The sequence below is a fragment of the Myotis myotis genome, unplaced genomic scaffold, assembly GCF_014108235.1.
Source record: "Myotis myotis isolate mMyoMyo1 unplaced genomic scaffold, mMyoMyo1.p scaffold_m19_p_2, whole genome shotgun sequence".
Lineage (NCBI taxonomy): Eukaryota > Metazoa > Chordata > Mammalia > Chiroptera > Vespertilionidae > Myotis > Myotis myotis.
Genome location: NW_023416324.1, coordinates 157,580,507 through 157,594,436, shown reverse-complemented (window position 1 = coordinate 157,594,436; position 13,930 = coordinate 157,580,507). Strand labels below are relative to the sequence as shown.

The 13,930-nt window shown below is 41.5% G+C and overlaps 2 protein-coding genes across 5 annotated transcripts in view; one reads left to right on the top strand and one right to left on the bottom strand.

Annotated features, from left to right (window-relative positions):
• The window catches only part of GTF2E1 (general transcription factor IIE subunit 1), a 46,315-nt gene extending 42,730 nt beyond the window's left edge, over positions 1 to 3,585 (bottom strand). For 2 of the 3 annotated variants that reach the window (XM_036349194.1, XM_036349196.1), the window contains exon 1: positions 3,446 to 3,585. The gene's annotated coding sequence lies outside the window, so the exon portion shown is untranslated. The remainder of the gene's footprint in view (positions 1 to 3,445) is intronic. The other variant, XM_036349195.1, reaches the window with a different exon arrangement.
• A 115-nt stretch (positions 3,586 to 3,700) lies between these two features.
• Positions 3,701 to 13,930, top strand: part of RABL3 (RAB, member of RAS oncogene family like 3) — a 45,867-nt gene continuing 35,637 nt past the window's right edge. For both annotated transcript variants that reach the window (XM_036349198.1, XM_036349197.1), the window contains exons 1-2: positions 3,701 to 3,776; positions 8,052 to 8,143. In XM_036349198.1, the coding sequence (XP_036205091.1) occupies positions 3,731 to 3,776; positions 8,052 to 8,143 (138 nt within the window). In that variant the 5' untranslated portion in view covers positions 3,701 to 3,730. The remainder of the gene's footprint in view (positions 3,777 to 8,051; positions 8,144 to 13,930) is intronic.

The following is a 13,930-nucleotide window of genomic DNA, read 5'->3' as shown; positions in this document are numbered from 1 at the left end:
TTATTTTATATATTTAAATGCCATTTAACAAAGAAAAATCAACCAAAAAAATGAGTTCGCGTGTCACCTCCGACATGCGTGTCATAGGTTCGCCATCACTGATCTAGAGCATACTATCAGATGCATTTTGCTCTCCTTTCTAATTTAGTTGATACACTGTACTTGAACACAGCTGTTTTTGTGTTTTTTATATGCTTAATGATTGGCAGAACACAAAACACGGCTTCAGAAACATCCAACAGACCAAAGAATGGCAGACAAATGTCAAAATAACCTACTTTTCCAACATTATTTCCCCTCCCTGACCTCCCACAACATACACTCCATATTCTGGAATCAATGGTTCTCAACCCTGGCTGTAAAGTAAAACCATCTAGGAAGCATCTGAAAGTATACAAGTGGGCCCCATTCCCAGAGATTCTGTTTCGGCTGGTCTGGGAGGATCAGATTAGGCATCCTATTTTAAAAGCTCTTTAGGTGACTCCAATAAACAGAAAAAATCCCTGACCACTACTCCAGACAAATCTGGTGACTGGCTATTACATATTATGCCAACACACATCATGCGCTGAGGACCCTCTGCTACTCACTTAGCCTGTTTCCACTGCCTGAAACAACTTAGAGTAGTGGTTCTCAACCTTGTCTGCACATTAGAATCACCTGGGAATCTTTTTAAAATCCTGATTTCTGGGCCTCATCCTCCGGAAATTCTGTTTCTTTGTTACTAATGTTTTGGCCCCACCCCAAAACAAAGAAAGAATTTCCGGAGGATGAGGCCCAGAAATCAGGATTTTAAAAAGATTCCCAGGTGATTCTAATGTGCAGACAAGGTTGAGAACCACTGACTTAGAGGGTCCTAATGATTAGAGCAAGGGAGTGACATGAGGACTCTTTAGTCCTCTTCAGTCCAATAGTTTTGGGTTTTGAAACCCAGGTTCCAGCATTTCTTAACCTGTGGCCCTGAAAATTGTTTCCTCGTGCATAAAAAGTGATTAACAGGTCCTTTCTCATAGAGTTGATGCATGGATTAAATGAAATAATCCATGAAAAATATGCTGCTTACAGAGGTGGCATCATAAGAGTTCCATTATTGGTATTCATACTAAGAACTCCTGTTTAGAAAAGTGACTCTACAACAATATGAAGACTGGATCGAGGTAAGTGAAGATGGACGTATATGGAAGTATTAGGAGCTATAGTAATCAAACCTGAACTAAGAAAGAGAGCAAACTATTGCAAGAGAACAGGATGCTCCCCAGATAATTCTACTTTTCAGAAACACAATCAAAAGGGCCCAAAAATATATTGGAAATGGGATTTAAAAAAGCAGTAAATTTTTAAGTAGTTATTTTTTTAACCAAATAAATATTTATTTTTAAATAAATGTTTTATTATGGTAAAATACACATAACAAAATTTACCAATTAACCATTTCTAAGTATACAGTCCAGTGGTATTAAATACATTCATAACTTCGTATAACTATCACCACCATCCATCTCCGTAACTCTTTTCATCTTATAAAACTGAAACGCTATAACCATTAAACAAGAATGTTATTAATACAAAAAGATACAGCTATTTGTTTTAAGCCAGTGTAACCAAGAAAAGTACTCCTATGAAAAAATAGGCTAACATCTGCAGAGGAACAGGTTTGAAAGAAATGAGGCATTCACTTTTAGTTGCTTCTCTTTGAGGAGGTACTACAGAATATTCCTGTGAAGATGTCCAGCAGGTAGCTGAATGAACGAAACGAGCTCAGGAAAGAAATCATGCCACCTCGTTCGAAATTTCTCCCTTCTAAAATCGTCCTTCCTGACCACTGCCTTCTCTTCTCTATCACGTCTACTTCTCCACATATGCTAAATCTCCTACTCAATCTCTGGATTTCTTAAATTATTTAAGTCCGAGGTACCAAACTGGCAACCTCTACCACACTGTTTGACCAGAAGAATGTCTTGAAAATGTTCTGAGTTAGCTGCCAACATTAAAAATAGTGGGATTTCACATAAATCTCAACTTTCAGCTCCTCTTGAAAATTGGAAATATCTGAGGAAAAGTGAGACCAGGTTCCCATATGAAAAAAAAGAAGAAGAAAAAGCTGAAAAGCAGCTGTCACTTTTAAACAGGGAAAGAGCTTGACTGACTGGTCTCTGGAAATTTTTAAGTTTGTAACCTCTCAGGGCAATCCCTTTTTTTCTTCTTTGCTTCAGAGTCTCAGTCCCTCCCAGTCTCACCTACCTCCCTACCCAGCACAGCTCCCCAAAGATCTTGTTTTTGAATCATATGCACGACAGGCATACAAACACTGAAGAACGACACTGCACCAGGCACAGAGCTGGAGGAACAAAAGGGAAATGAATGAGTTCCCTGCACTGTCTGTCCCCGTCATTCTTATCTCCAGCCACACTGGCACGCTCTCAACTCCATCAGCCACCTACGCCTTCCCCACCTCCAGGCCTTTGCACATTCTGTTCTCCCTGCTCAAACTCTCTTCTAATCATCCTTCGCACCTCAAACGACATTTCCTCGGAGACCTTCCCAGATTAGATGCCCCCTGAATAGCTCAGTGTGATCGATCCCATTTCACAAGCTCCCGAGGCTCTTTCCCAACCTCCTTCCTTGCAGCGAGTAGACCTGGACTCTCATATCTACCTGAGAACGGGGATATCAGGTTCACCCCTGACTTTTCAAAACCCGGCACCGCTCGTCAGGGGCTGCCCTAAAACTCCCAGGAGCTCCCCCAAGCACGTGTTCTTCCCACAGGCCCGTCCCGCCAACTTCCCCACACTCTACTGCCTCCCCCGCGGCTTCCAGAGCAGAAAAGGACAGGCTAGTAGTGGGATCCCTCTTCTTAAACTTCAAATGGTTTTAGGCAGGAAGCAACAGGACCAAATCTGCAATTTTAAAAGATGATGCTCAGGGTATAAGATAAACGGAGAAAGAAGAGGTTGCGGGGGGGGTGGTCCAGTTTATTAATCCAGTCGATTATTCCAATATACTACTATGCCAGTTCTATACGAATTTGAATCTTATACATTTAACTGCAGTGGGATTTTTTGGGTGTTTTTTTTTTTTTTTTTTACCAGTTACCACGTTTCATGGTCTCTCCACGCCTTCCTACATAAGAAAGCTGCAGGCCACCGCGAAACCCCTGGACCCAGCTGCCCCCCACGAGCCCGGTGCAGTCATGTCCACTCCTCCCCACACTGCGCGACCCCCGACTCCCTCGGATTCTGCCAGCCGAGTGCGGGGGCCACACGCGGTGGAGCCCATGGTCCTGCCCGAGGTCGCACACGGGCCGCTCCGGGCTCCATGGCTCTTTAGAGAACCCAGTCCAGAGAGCAGCTGAGAGGGGGAGCGTAGCTAAGGAGAAAGGAGCGAAAAGGAGAAACACGACTCCGGGCCAGGGAACCCAGAACAAGGAACAGGGAACAAGGTTTACCCAGGCGAATCCTCGAACACTGGCACTACAGCTTCCCTCAGCGCCTCAACTACCGGCTCCAGCGAGCCTCGCCATTCGTGCGACAAAGAGAACGCCTTATTCCTGCGACCAGCTTTGGGAGCCACCCGCTACTTTCAACCGAGCCGGCCAATCAGCACAGCGAAGCCGTCCGTGAGGCGAGTCACACTCCGATTGGCCAATGACAGGGAAGGCTCCGCCCTCCGTGCCCAGCTCTGATTGGCTTAAAATCAGGAACAGGCGTGAACCCCGGAAGGCAGTGGCAAGATGGCGTCCCTGGATCGGGTAAAGGTCCTGGTGTTGGGAGACTCAGGTGAGCGGCTTCACCCACCTCTCGGGCTACCAACACTTTTGAATTATTCGCTAACTACGACTCCCTCCCTCCGCCAACTAAATCGCTCGGGCCCGTGGCTGAAATCCCTCTCGAGGCCTAAAGACTACACTTCCCAGAGGACTTTGCTCTGTTTGACCAAGTGGCGGCCTCGCATGGGCCGGGGGCGCGGAGTCGCGGCCTTTCTCCGCCTTCGCCGCTTTCCACGTCGGTCTCCTGGACGGTCGTAACCTAGCGCGTAGCGTCGGTTCCTTTGTTTTAAAAGACATGCAGACATTGAGTATTCTGTTGCGCGCGGTGCTAAGGAAACAGAAGCTAGGACCGTGCCTTCAGGAGATCTTATTATGGAAGCCGAACGTGCACACAGAACAATGACACTGTTCTAAGTTCGTTGCGTATATTCACTCATTTAATCCGGAGAGTAGCCCTGTTGCCCCATTTTACAGATGAGAAGAGTGTGGCGGCGAAATGTAACTGACAGAACCGGTTTGAACCCGGGGTCCACATACTTAAACACGAAGCTGTGTTATGAAATGAGATAGTGGAGGGTAATCCTGTTTTACTCTCAGTGGGGCTTGATTTCTTTCTTCTCCTGGATCTTAATTGAAAACCTATTCCGTGCTAGGTTGTGAGAAAGAGAGAAATTAAGATAAGGGCCTTTTATGAATTAACTGGGACTTAATGCTGAGCCCCAGTTTATCCCTAGTTTTAAAATTCATTTTTACACCTTGGACATTTGGAATCCTGTATCTCCCCCTCCCACCTCACTGTCCTTGTCCCTCGCACCGTACCTCCACTCCTGTGCTCCTTATGAGCTTGGAATAAATGCTGACCTTGCATTTCATAGTTGTGCTTCTCTGGAGTTGACCTTTGAAATGTGTGCTGTGAGCAAAGACATTGTGCCAGACACTTGGAGGTGGAGAGGGCATACCTCAGAAAGCTTGAAGATTGCCCTTACAGGACTGAACAACATTGCTGGGGAAGGGAGGAGGTCAGAAACCTTTTCACCTTGCCTGAAGATTATTTACATTCTAAAATATTTTACAGAGAGCATCATTTAAAATCCCCTAAGAAAACCCCGTTATGAAATCCTATGAACATAATCCATTTATGTCAACTCCAGTTCTTTAGCTTGAAGTGATGCTGAAGTTAATAAAATCACTACATTTCACAGATAAAGTAATGGTGGTCTAAAGGGATTTGGCAAGTGTATCATCAAGGTAGGATTTAGAATTGGAATACAGGGCTAACATAATTTCATGGTATGTGAAGTGGGTGTCTCTTTTATAATTTCCTTTTTTATTACATTTACAGCCCCTTCATGTTAGATATTGTTGCAACTAGCAGATTTCCTCCCCCCCCCCCCCCCCCCCCGCCCAAAAAACAACAACAATAACACAAAAAACACTTAAGTATGTACTATAGAGAGCAGACACTGCTGGGTTTATAGCTGGAGTCAATTATGTAGCAGGATTGAATTGGCTGCTGCATTAAATGGTGGAAACTGATCAGGCAGTTAGTAGGCTTTATTTTGTTTGTTCATTATAGTTTAGTTGTAAAACAGAAGACAGTCATGCCCACCAGGAAAGTGACTGATCTTGTTACACATTCACTGACGTTAGGCTATATGTACAAAGTCAGTTATTGCCTTTTTATCAGTTCCCTTTTAACAGTGATTTACTATCAGACAGGTTAGAATATACTTACACTTCATCTGTCTTTGCATTCAGCCTTTAAAGTTTCCTTTTGAATAAAGGCTTATTTCCCTCGTGAAATTTGGAGGATTTTACAAATACATAAAGGAATGACTTGGGATATAGAGATTTGTTTTGTATCCCTTAGATATATTTGATAATTTAGTAAGGAATCCTGAAAGTCTCACTAACATGAACATACTGATTCTCTTTATTATTTCAGATACAAGGGATGAGCTTGATACATTACCAACAACTAATATTTGCAGCTGGTATTTATTTAATTACATTGGGCCTCTTCCTCTTCCCCCCTTCCCCCCCCTCCCCCGCAGAAAATGAATGCATTTTTTAAAAATATATTTTATTGATTTTACAGAGAGGAAAGGAGAGGGATAGAGAGTTAGAAACATCAATGAGAAGGAAACATCGATCAGCTGCCTCCTGCACACAGCCTACTGGGGATGTGCCTGCAACCAAGGTACATGCCCTTGACCAGAATCGAACCTGGGACCCTTCAGTCCGCAGGCCGACACTCTATCCACTGAACCAAACCAGTTAGGGCATGAATGCATTTTTAAAAAATATTTTTATTGATTTCAGAGAGGAAGGGAGAGGGAGAGAGAGAGACATCAGTGATGAGAGAGACTCATTGATTGGCTGCCTCCGGCCGCCCCTACTGGGGATTGAGCCCACAACCTGGGCATATGCCCTGACTGGGTCCTCTTGGTCCATAGGATGATGGCTCAATCCACTGAGCTACCACAGTCGGGCAAAATAATTTTAAATTTAAACAAATCTTTTTTTGGCATAGTGAAAATTTTAAAACTCCATAAATATCTAGTAATTAGGGAATAGTTAAGTAAATTATTATGTCAGTGTTCTGAATTAGAAAGGAGATAGTAAATATGTTTAGGAAGATTGTAATAACATGGAAAATTTTAGTTGTTAAATAAGTACTATTTAAGGACCTGTTCTGAGTATTGGAGATTTTTTTTAAAAAGGTGAGTAAAACCCAGTCCTAATCCTCAAAGAAATTAAAATTAAATAGTGAATAAAACCTAAAACCTATAAACAAGTGTAATGTGTTTTAAGTGTTCTGTAGAACAGTGTACAGGGCACAGTAGAGACCCAGAGGATGGTGGATAATGTGCTTAGTTCTACCTGTGTGGACTCAAAAATGACAATAACTAGAATGATGCTGAGTCTTGACAAATTTAAGTCACCAGGCCAATGGAGGGTGAGGGTGGGGAAGAATAGGTAGTATATTCCAGACAAAACCAGATGTGTAAACAGAGCGTTATGATTTATTGTTTTCAAGTATACCATTTATATATTTACAGTAAGAATCCGCTTACAGAAAACCCTGCTTATGGAATTAAACCTACATGTTGATAATAGTGCACTTCAGGTGATTTTTTCTTCTTTTTAAAAAATACTTTCTAGCCGTAACTGGTTTGGCTCAGTGGATAGAGCATCGGCCTGTGGACTTTTAGGTCCCAGGTTCGATTCCGGTCAAGGGCACGTACCTTGGTTGCGGGCACATCCCCAGTAGGAGGTGTGCAGGAGGCAGCTGATCAATGTTTCTCTCTCATCGATGTTTCTAGCTCTCTATCTCTCTCCCTTCCTCTCTGTAAAATCAATAAAATAAATAAATAAATAAATAAATACTTTCTGATTGTCTGTAAATATAAATTCATATAATAAAAAATAAACATAAATGATAGATTCATACATAAAATTGCACACAAAGAGATGGTCTAAATTTTTTATACAACAAATGATGCATGAAGATTCATCAACCATGCTTGTCATAATGGCATCAGACTGCTGTTAATTATATGAGTGACTCCATCATGTAAATGGAAACTCATTTTCTTCCCCCCCCTCATATAGATTGCCCTGAATCCAGGAGAGCTGCAGGAAAATAAAGTGCTGCCTTAAGGTAAAGGGCCATGATGTAGAAGAGGGAGTAGAGTTGTTCTCTTTTTTCCAGAGGGTAAAGCTGGGCCAAGGGGTTGGCTGCCTGAATTGGAGTGTCTAAATAAGGAATTGTGAAATGGTGAGTCCCTGTCACTGACAGTGTTCAAGCACCATCTGAAAGATCATCTAATGGTGCCATGGAAGAGACCTCTCCATTGGTAATCAGGATAGAGCATTACCTCCAACATCTGTTAATTGTCTACAATTCTAAAAAAGGCTGAATAGATGAAATCATTCAAAAGGAAAGGACTAGTTCTTATGAAAGTGCCCTAGAACAGTAGTTCTCAAAGCAAGGCCCCTGGACCAGTAGCATCAGCATCACCAAGGAGTTTGTTAGAAGTGCAAAATCTTTGAGCTCCACAACAGACCTGCTGAATAGGAAACTGGGAGGAGGACCCAGCATTCTATGTTTTAACATGCCCTCCTTGACCATTTACTTATTAATAAAGCTTATTAAATGCTTGGTATGGTATGAACATCCTTTAAACAACCATAGTTTACATACCATTATTATTGCATATTCTCAGTTATATTTTTGCTATCAGCATGTCTCATATAACTTGAGTTTTTGTATCTTTCACAGGTGTTGGGAAATCTTCACTAGTTCATCTTCTGTGCCAAAATCAAGTGCTGGGAAATCCATCATGGACTGTGGGCTGCTCGGTAGATGTGAGAGTATGTTTCCTATTTTCTTAGTAGTCATAGTAAAATTAATTTGTTCAACTATGTAATCAAATTATAGTACTATGATCAAAACTAAGTAATGGTAATAACTGGGCTTTATTAAGCACATACTCTGTGCTAGATACTATGCTTTACATGTCTTTCCTTATTTGATAGTTTTTAAACTGTGAGATAATAGCTGCAGAAACTAAGGCATAGAGTAGTAAAGTAACATGACCAGATTCACTCAGTGCTTAACAAGCAGTCAAGATTTGATCCCCATTAGTCTGATTTTAGAGACTTCAGTTTTAATTGCTATGCTATGTATGTAGAGTTCACTTTACATGCTCCATAATTAATTCTAAGCCTTTGCCACTGAAAAATCCAGCTTTTGGCTAGAAATAGTGCAAAGGCAAAAGCTTTTGGAGCCTCATGTATAGGTCATCAGTTCCACCTCACATTTAGGAGACACAGGTACAGTTTCCATAGAATTAAGTGTCTTCCCAGATATTGTTGGTGTTTGCTAATTCCAGCTACTCCAATCCAAGTATCTCTTCTGCTGGCATACCTCTCTCCACTGAGTTAAGAAATAGGTAGGGAAGGGATGATTGTTAGCTAGATTGACAGTTATTTTCCTTTAGTTCTTTGACTAAATAAGTTCTGTGACTTATTTTGCTGCTGATTAGAAATCTTTCATCAGAAATCTTTAATGTTACGTAGTTTTGCTAACCTATGTCTAGATATGGATTAGTTATTAGTCATTTTATTCAGAAGTTGTGCTTTTCATGGCTGTCTTCACTTTTCAAAAATTTTAGCTATTGTCCGTCTTCCTTCATTCCTTCAATCTTCTCCTTTTGAACTTCTATTGATTTTTCTCCTCTATATCTTTTATATGTACTTTCATGTTTTCTATTTTTTATTTCTCCTCAGTTCATTCTGGATGATGTACTCCAGTTACCTAAGAATCACTTCAACTATGACTAATGTGCTTTTAATATATCCACTCAGTTTTTTTCATTTTCGTAACTATAGTTTTTAGATATTCTTTTTGGTTCTTTTGCAAATGTCAAAATTTTTCAGAATATCCTAATCTTTAGTTATGCTTTTACTTTTTTATTTTAATCATTTTAAACATACTATTTTATCGTTTCTTTTGGAATGTTCTAATTTTTTCTTGGTGGTTGGTAGATATCCTTCTTGTTGTATATGTTGACTCCATGAAAATGTATCTTTTTGTATGGTGTGTAATTGTTTGAAGATGATCACATCTTGAGCAAGATATTTTTCCTGTTCCTGTGGAAGTCCTGTATGTTGTGTTGTGAAAGTCCAGTCAGTGCTTTTTCATTTCTCTTGCTGTCAGAGCCCTTGGGATTTCAGTGGTCCTTGTAATTTCTCATTTAGGAGTTTCCATGCCATTTAGATCATGTAAATTCCCATAATATTCAATTATAGCATAGGCCTATGGTTTCCATTTCTTGGGGCCTTTTTGTCTATTCTCTATTACCCCTATGTGAGGTCACTGATAGAAAGTTTTCTATTTTTCATGTTTTCCTGAGCCAGTGGATAGAGTTTTTCCTACTCTCTTGCACTGACAGGGTAGCTCATCATGGGTCCAGATTTCATGAAGAGAACTATAGTCTGGTCTTTGTCACTCACCCACATGTACTCTTGCCTTAAAAACTGGAAAACAAATCTCTATTCCTGGATGGGCACTAAAACTCCAGGGACCAGACCCTGAAGCTATTCTGAATCTAGGTCAGTTCCTACTTCTCACTCTGATTTTAAGTTCTTTCTTCATTTCCAGCATCTGGGGATTTTCCTGTCTTTTGAGCTTGTCCTCTTTATTTATTTTTTAATAGTTTATGACATTTCTATGCATGTAAAGTCAGGGGGTACCTTTCTGCCATTTCAACCTACCATGTCCTCAAATTCTTAGATATGGAAGAAAAACAAATTCTAGATAATGAGTTCAGTGGCAACTTTATTTAAGTTTGGGAGACTGAATAGCAAGTTCTGCACAAAATTTTCCTTTGTACTTTTCTAGCTCCCTTTCTGTGAGAAGACATATTGAAAAACAAAACAAAACAAGAAGAACAAACTTAGATTTAAACTCCCACTGCCTGAGACAGTCTTCATTTTGCCTTTTGCTTCTTAAAGAGTGACCTTAAACGAATCATTTTACTTCCCCGAGTCTTAGCAAAGTTGAAGTTAATAATACCTGCTTTACCTAGCCTACAAGTTTGTAGAGAGGATCATAGCTTAAGAAGCAAAGTTAAAGTATAGCGCTTTACAATTTTAAATTGACCTTTAGTTCAGTTTTCTGCTCCCTGCCCTTTATCCCTGTCCTGCCCTTCTTATCCCTAACCAGAGCTTAGTCTGTTCATGTAATTTACCTTTTCCCCCCTCACTTCATGTTGGGTTGGCTAAATCTCTGGTACAATGTTCAGTAGAAGTGGTGACAATGGGCATCCTTGTCTCATTCCCAATCTCAGGAAGTTTTCAGTTACCCTTAAATCTGGTATCATTTTGTTCCATGCTTCCATGTCTCTGGATCTATTTTGTTTGGCAGTTTATTTTGTAAATTAGGTTCCACATGTAAGTGAGATCATGTGATACTTGTCTTTCTCTGACTGGCTTATTTCGCTTAGCATAATAGACTGCAGATTTTTGAACTCTCCCCATAGTTCCAAGGAACACTGGAATAAAGACTATAGTAGTCAAAGACAAATGTCATGAAATGTGAATAATTTTACTGGAATGAGAATGAGTGTGATACTAATTGACTCCTTTAAAGCTACCCTGGCCTAAATTGCTTATTGTGGAAGAATGGAGCATGTGGCACTGAAAGGGACCTTGCTCTTATTACTCTTCTTTGTATCTTGGGCTGATGGATCTTTGAAAAGAATGCATTTCTTTAATGACAACATAAGTAAACGATAATCTTAGGTAAAGTTGTCATAGATATGTAAATCCTTTTGACTATTTTTATTATAAAGTGAACATTTCTTCCCTTTAGCAAGAATGATTAAATCTGATAAAGCCTTTACTTAAGTAGCTTTGAACACTTTCTTCTAGCAGCTTTTATATTGCAACTAGAGGCCCAATGCACAAAATTCGTGCATGGGTGTGGTCTCTAGGCCTGGGTGGCGATCGAAGCGCAAGCATCTGGTGTAGAAGGGCAGGTCCCAGCTGACCTCTGGGCCCTGGGCAGCACCTGAGCCCCCAGGCCCCCACGTGCCCCCCTCCGCCTGAGTCATGTTGCCCGAGTCCCCACGCGGAGATGTGATGAGCATGGCCGGACGCCATGGCCAAGGTGCAGTGTGGGCCTCTGGCCACCCAATAGTACTGCACGGAAGCCGGGTGGGCAGCACGCTCTCTCCCAGCCAGCCTCACAGACCAGCTCCTGCGTGAACCCATGGGGAGCCCGACCTGCCCCTACAGCCCAGGTGGCTATGGCCTGGCTCACCTGGAAGAGGCTGCGCAGGTGCAGGGTGGGCTCCTCGCGGGTGTCCAGCACCTGAGTGTGGGGGGTCTTCCTTGGCTCACAAGCTCTGGCATCTTGTGGAAGCGTTAGCAAGGGGAGTGAGAGCAAGCTTGGCAGATCCCGCACATTCTCACCACACCTCCATCCTCGTCACCCCCACCCCCAGGTAGCCGGTGAAAGGTTGCAGCCCCCCGCCCAGGTGCCGCAGGAGATTGGTCACTATCACCCACCCCCAGTTCCCCGTCTCAGCCCCCTACCCGGCTCCCTCAGTGCCTGGGTGCCGGGCAGCAGCCCCACCCCCTGCCACCGCCGCTGGTCGCCATCTGCAGGGCGATCGGGTCCCTGCTCGCACCTGCCTTGGCCTGGTGTTGCCCGCTCACCCGCTCCACCATCCCGCCACAGTCCGGCTCTCATCAGGGCCCATCAGGGCCGGCAGTGCCTCTACTGCTGCCCGCTGCCAGCGCCACATGGCCTACGTCCGTCATGTTCTGCACTGCCCCCTGGTGGTCAGCGCATGTCATAGTGCGCAGTCGAACTCCCAGTCGAGGGGACAATTTTCATATTAGGCTTTTATTATATAGGATTCTGGCTTCTCTGTTATTGACACCTGTGAAAAGGATAGATCCATGAGTACACTAACAGTTGTCTCATTTAGCTCATTTCACATCTGTTTAAGAGCCAGCTAAAAATAGCAGTGATAAAGGTGATAATGTAATTGTTTAATTTCAAGTACTAGATGATGCTAATGAGCTTAATGTATATACTCAGTAATTATTAACATTTTGGATTTCGGATGCACTGCAGAGGTGTTCATAACTAAACTGAAAGCAGAAAAGTTTTATTTTGTGGTATTCTTCATTCCTGTCTTCTAATTTTGTGGCACCAAGTCTAATGGGATTAATATGAATGCATGGGTACTTTTATTTATGAAAACAAGACTTACAAAACTTAATCTTTTCACAGATTATAAATAAGGAAATTGGTTTGTCATTTCTTGTTCACTTTAATGGGATTTTAACTCGTAATTTACATATTCATACAATTAATATTTATTGACTTCCTCTTTGGATAGCATAACAGTGTGCAAGCACTGGGGAGAAATTTTTTTTTAAAAGCAGTCTCTCTTCACCAAGACTATGAAGTAGGGTCTAGTACAGGTGTGGGCAAACTTTTTGACTCGAGGGCCACAATGGGTTCTTAAACTGGACCGGAGGGCCAGAACAAAAGCATGGATGGAGTGTTTGTGTGAACTACTATAAATTCAAAGTAAACATCATTACATAAAAGGGTACGGTCTTTTTTTTTTTTTTTTAGTTTTATTCATTTCAAACGGGCTGGATCCGGCCCGCGGGCCATAGTTTGCCCACGGCTGGTCTAGTAGGTGGAACAAGGTGTATAAATAAATGAAATGATCTTTAATAATAATAATGAATGATGGCTAACCCTTTGGGTAGATTAGGCACCTATTTTACATACTGATTCATTTTATTCCCTCAATAACCTTCAGGGTAGTTACTATTAGTGTCCTTATTTGCCAATGAAGCAGTGGAGGCACAGAGATATTAAGTGACTTGTACAATGCCATACTGCTCATAAGTGATGGAGTTGGGATTCAGACCCAGGCAGTCAAGTCCAAGAGCCTGTGCTCTTGACCGCTATTCTGTACTTACTCTTGTTCCAGAGGAACAATGGTAGTAAGAAAAAAGCATTCTAATGCTGTTAAATACAATAACCACTAGACTAATGTTGGCACTTTAAATTTAAATTAATGAATTAAACTAAAAATTTAGTTCCTCAGTTGAACTGGTCAGTAGTCACATATTACTATATTAGGTATTTTTATCATCACAGAAAGTTCTTATATAAACAGCACTTATGTAGAAAATTAGTGTTATAGCAATTTAGGAGAGGGTGAGATGTTTGTGAAGAGTAGAAAATTATACTGGCATTGATGATTGAATGGGTGGCCTGGGCAACAGATGAATGGATTATTCCCCAAGAAAAAGGATGTATATTATAGGTGAAAGAGAAGAAAATTATAATAAATTCAGTTCTGGACGTGATGAAGGTCAGTATCTAAGTTATCCACCTGAAGCTATCCAGAAAGCATTTGAAAATGAGGAGTTGAAGTTCAAGAGAAAATTCAGAGTTGAAATCATCTGTATGGAGATGAGAGATGATGAGGTTTTCAGAAAAGAACATGTAAAAAGAGAAGAGCTGATGAAGAACTTTGGGGTATATTTAGAGAGTTGAAGGTGAAAGAGGGGTCAGAGAAAGATTTATCAAAAGGTAGGAGGATAGCCAAGATGATGAAA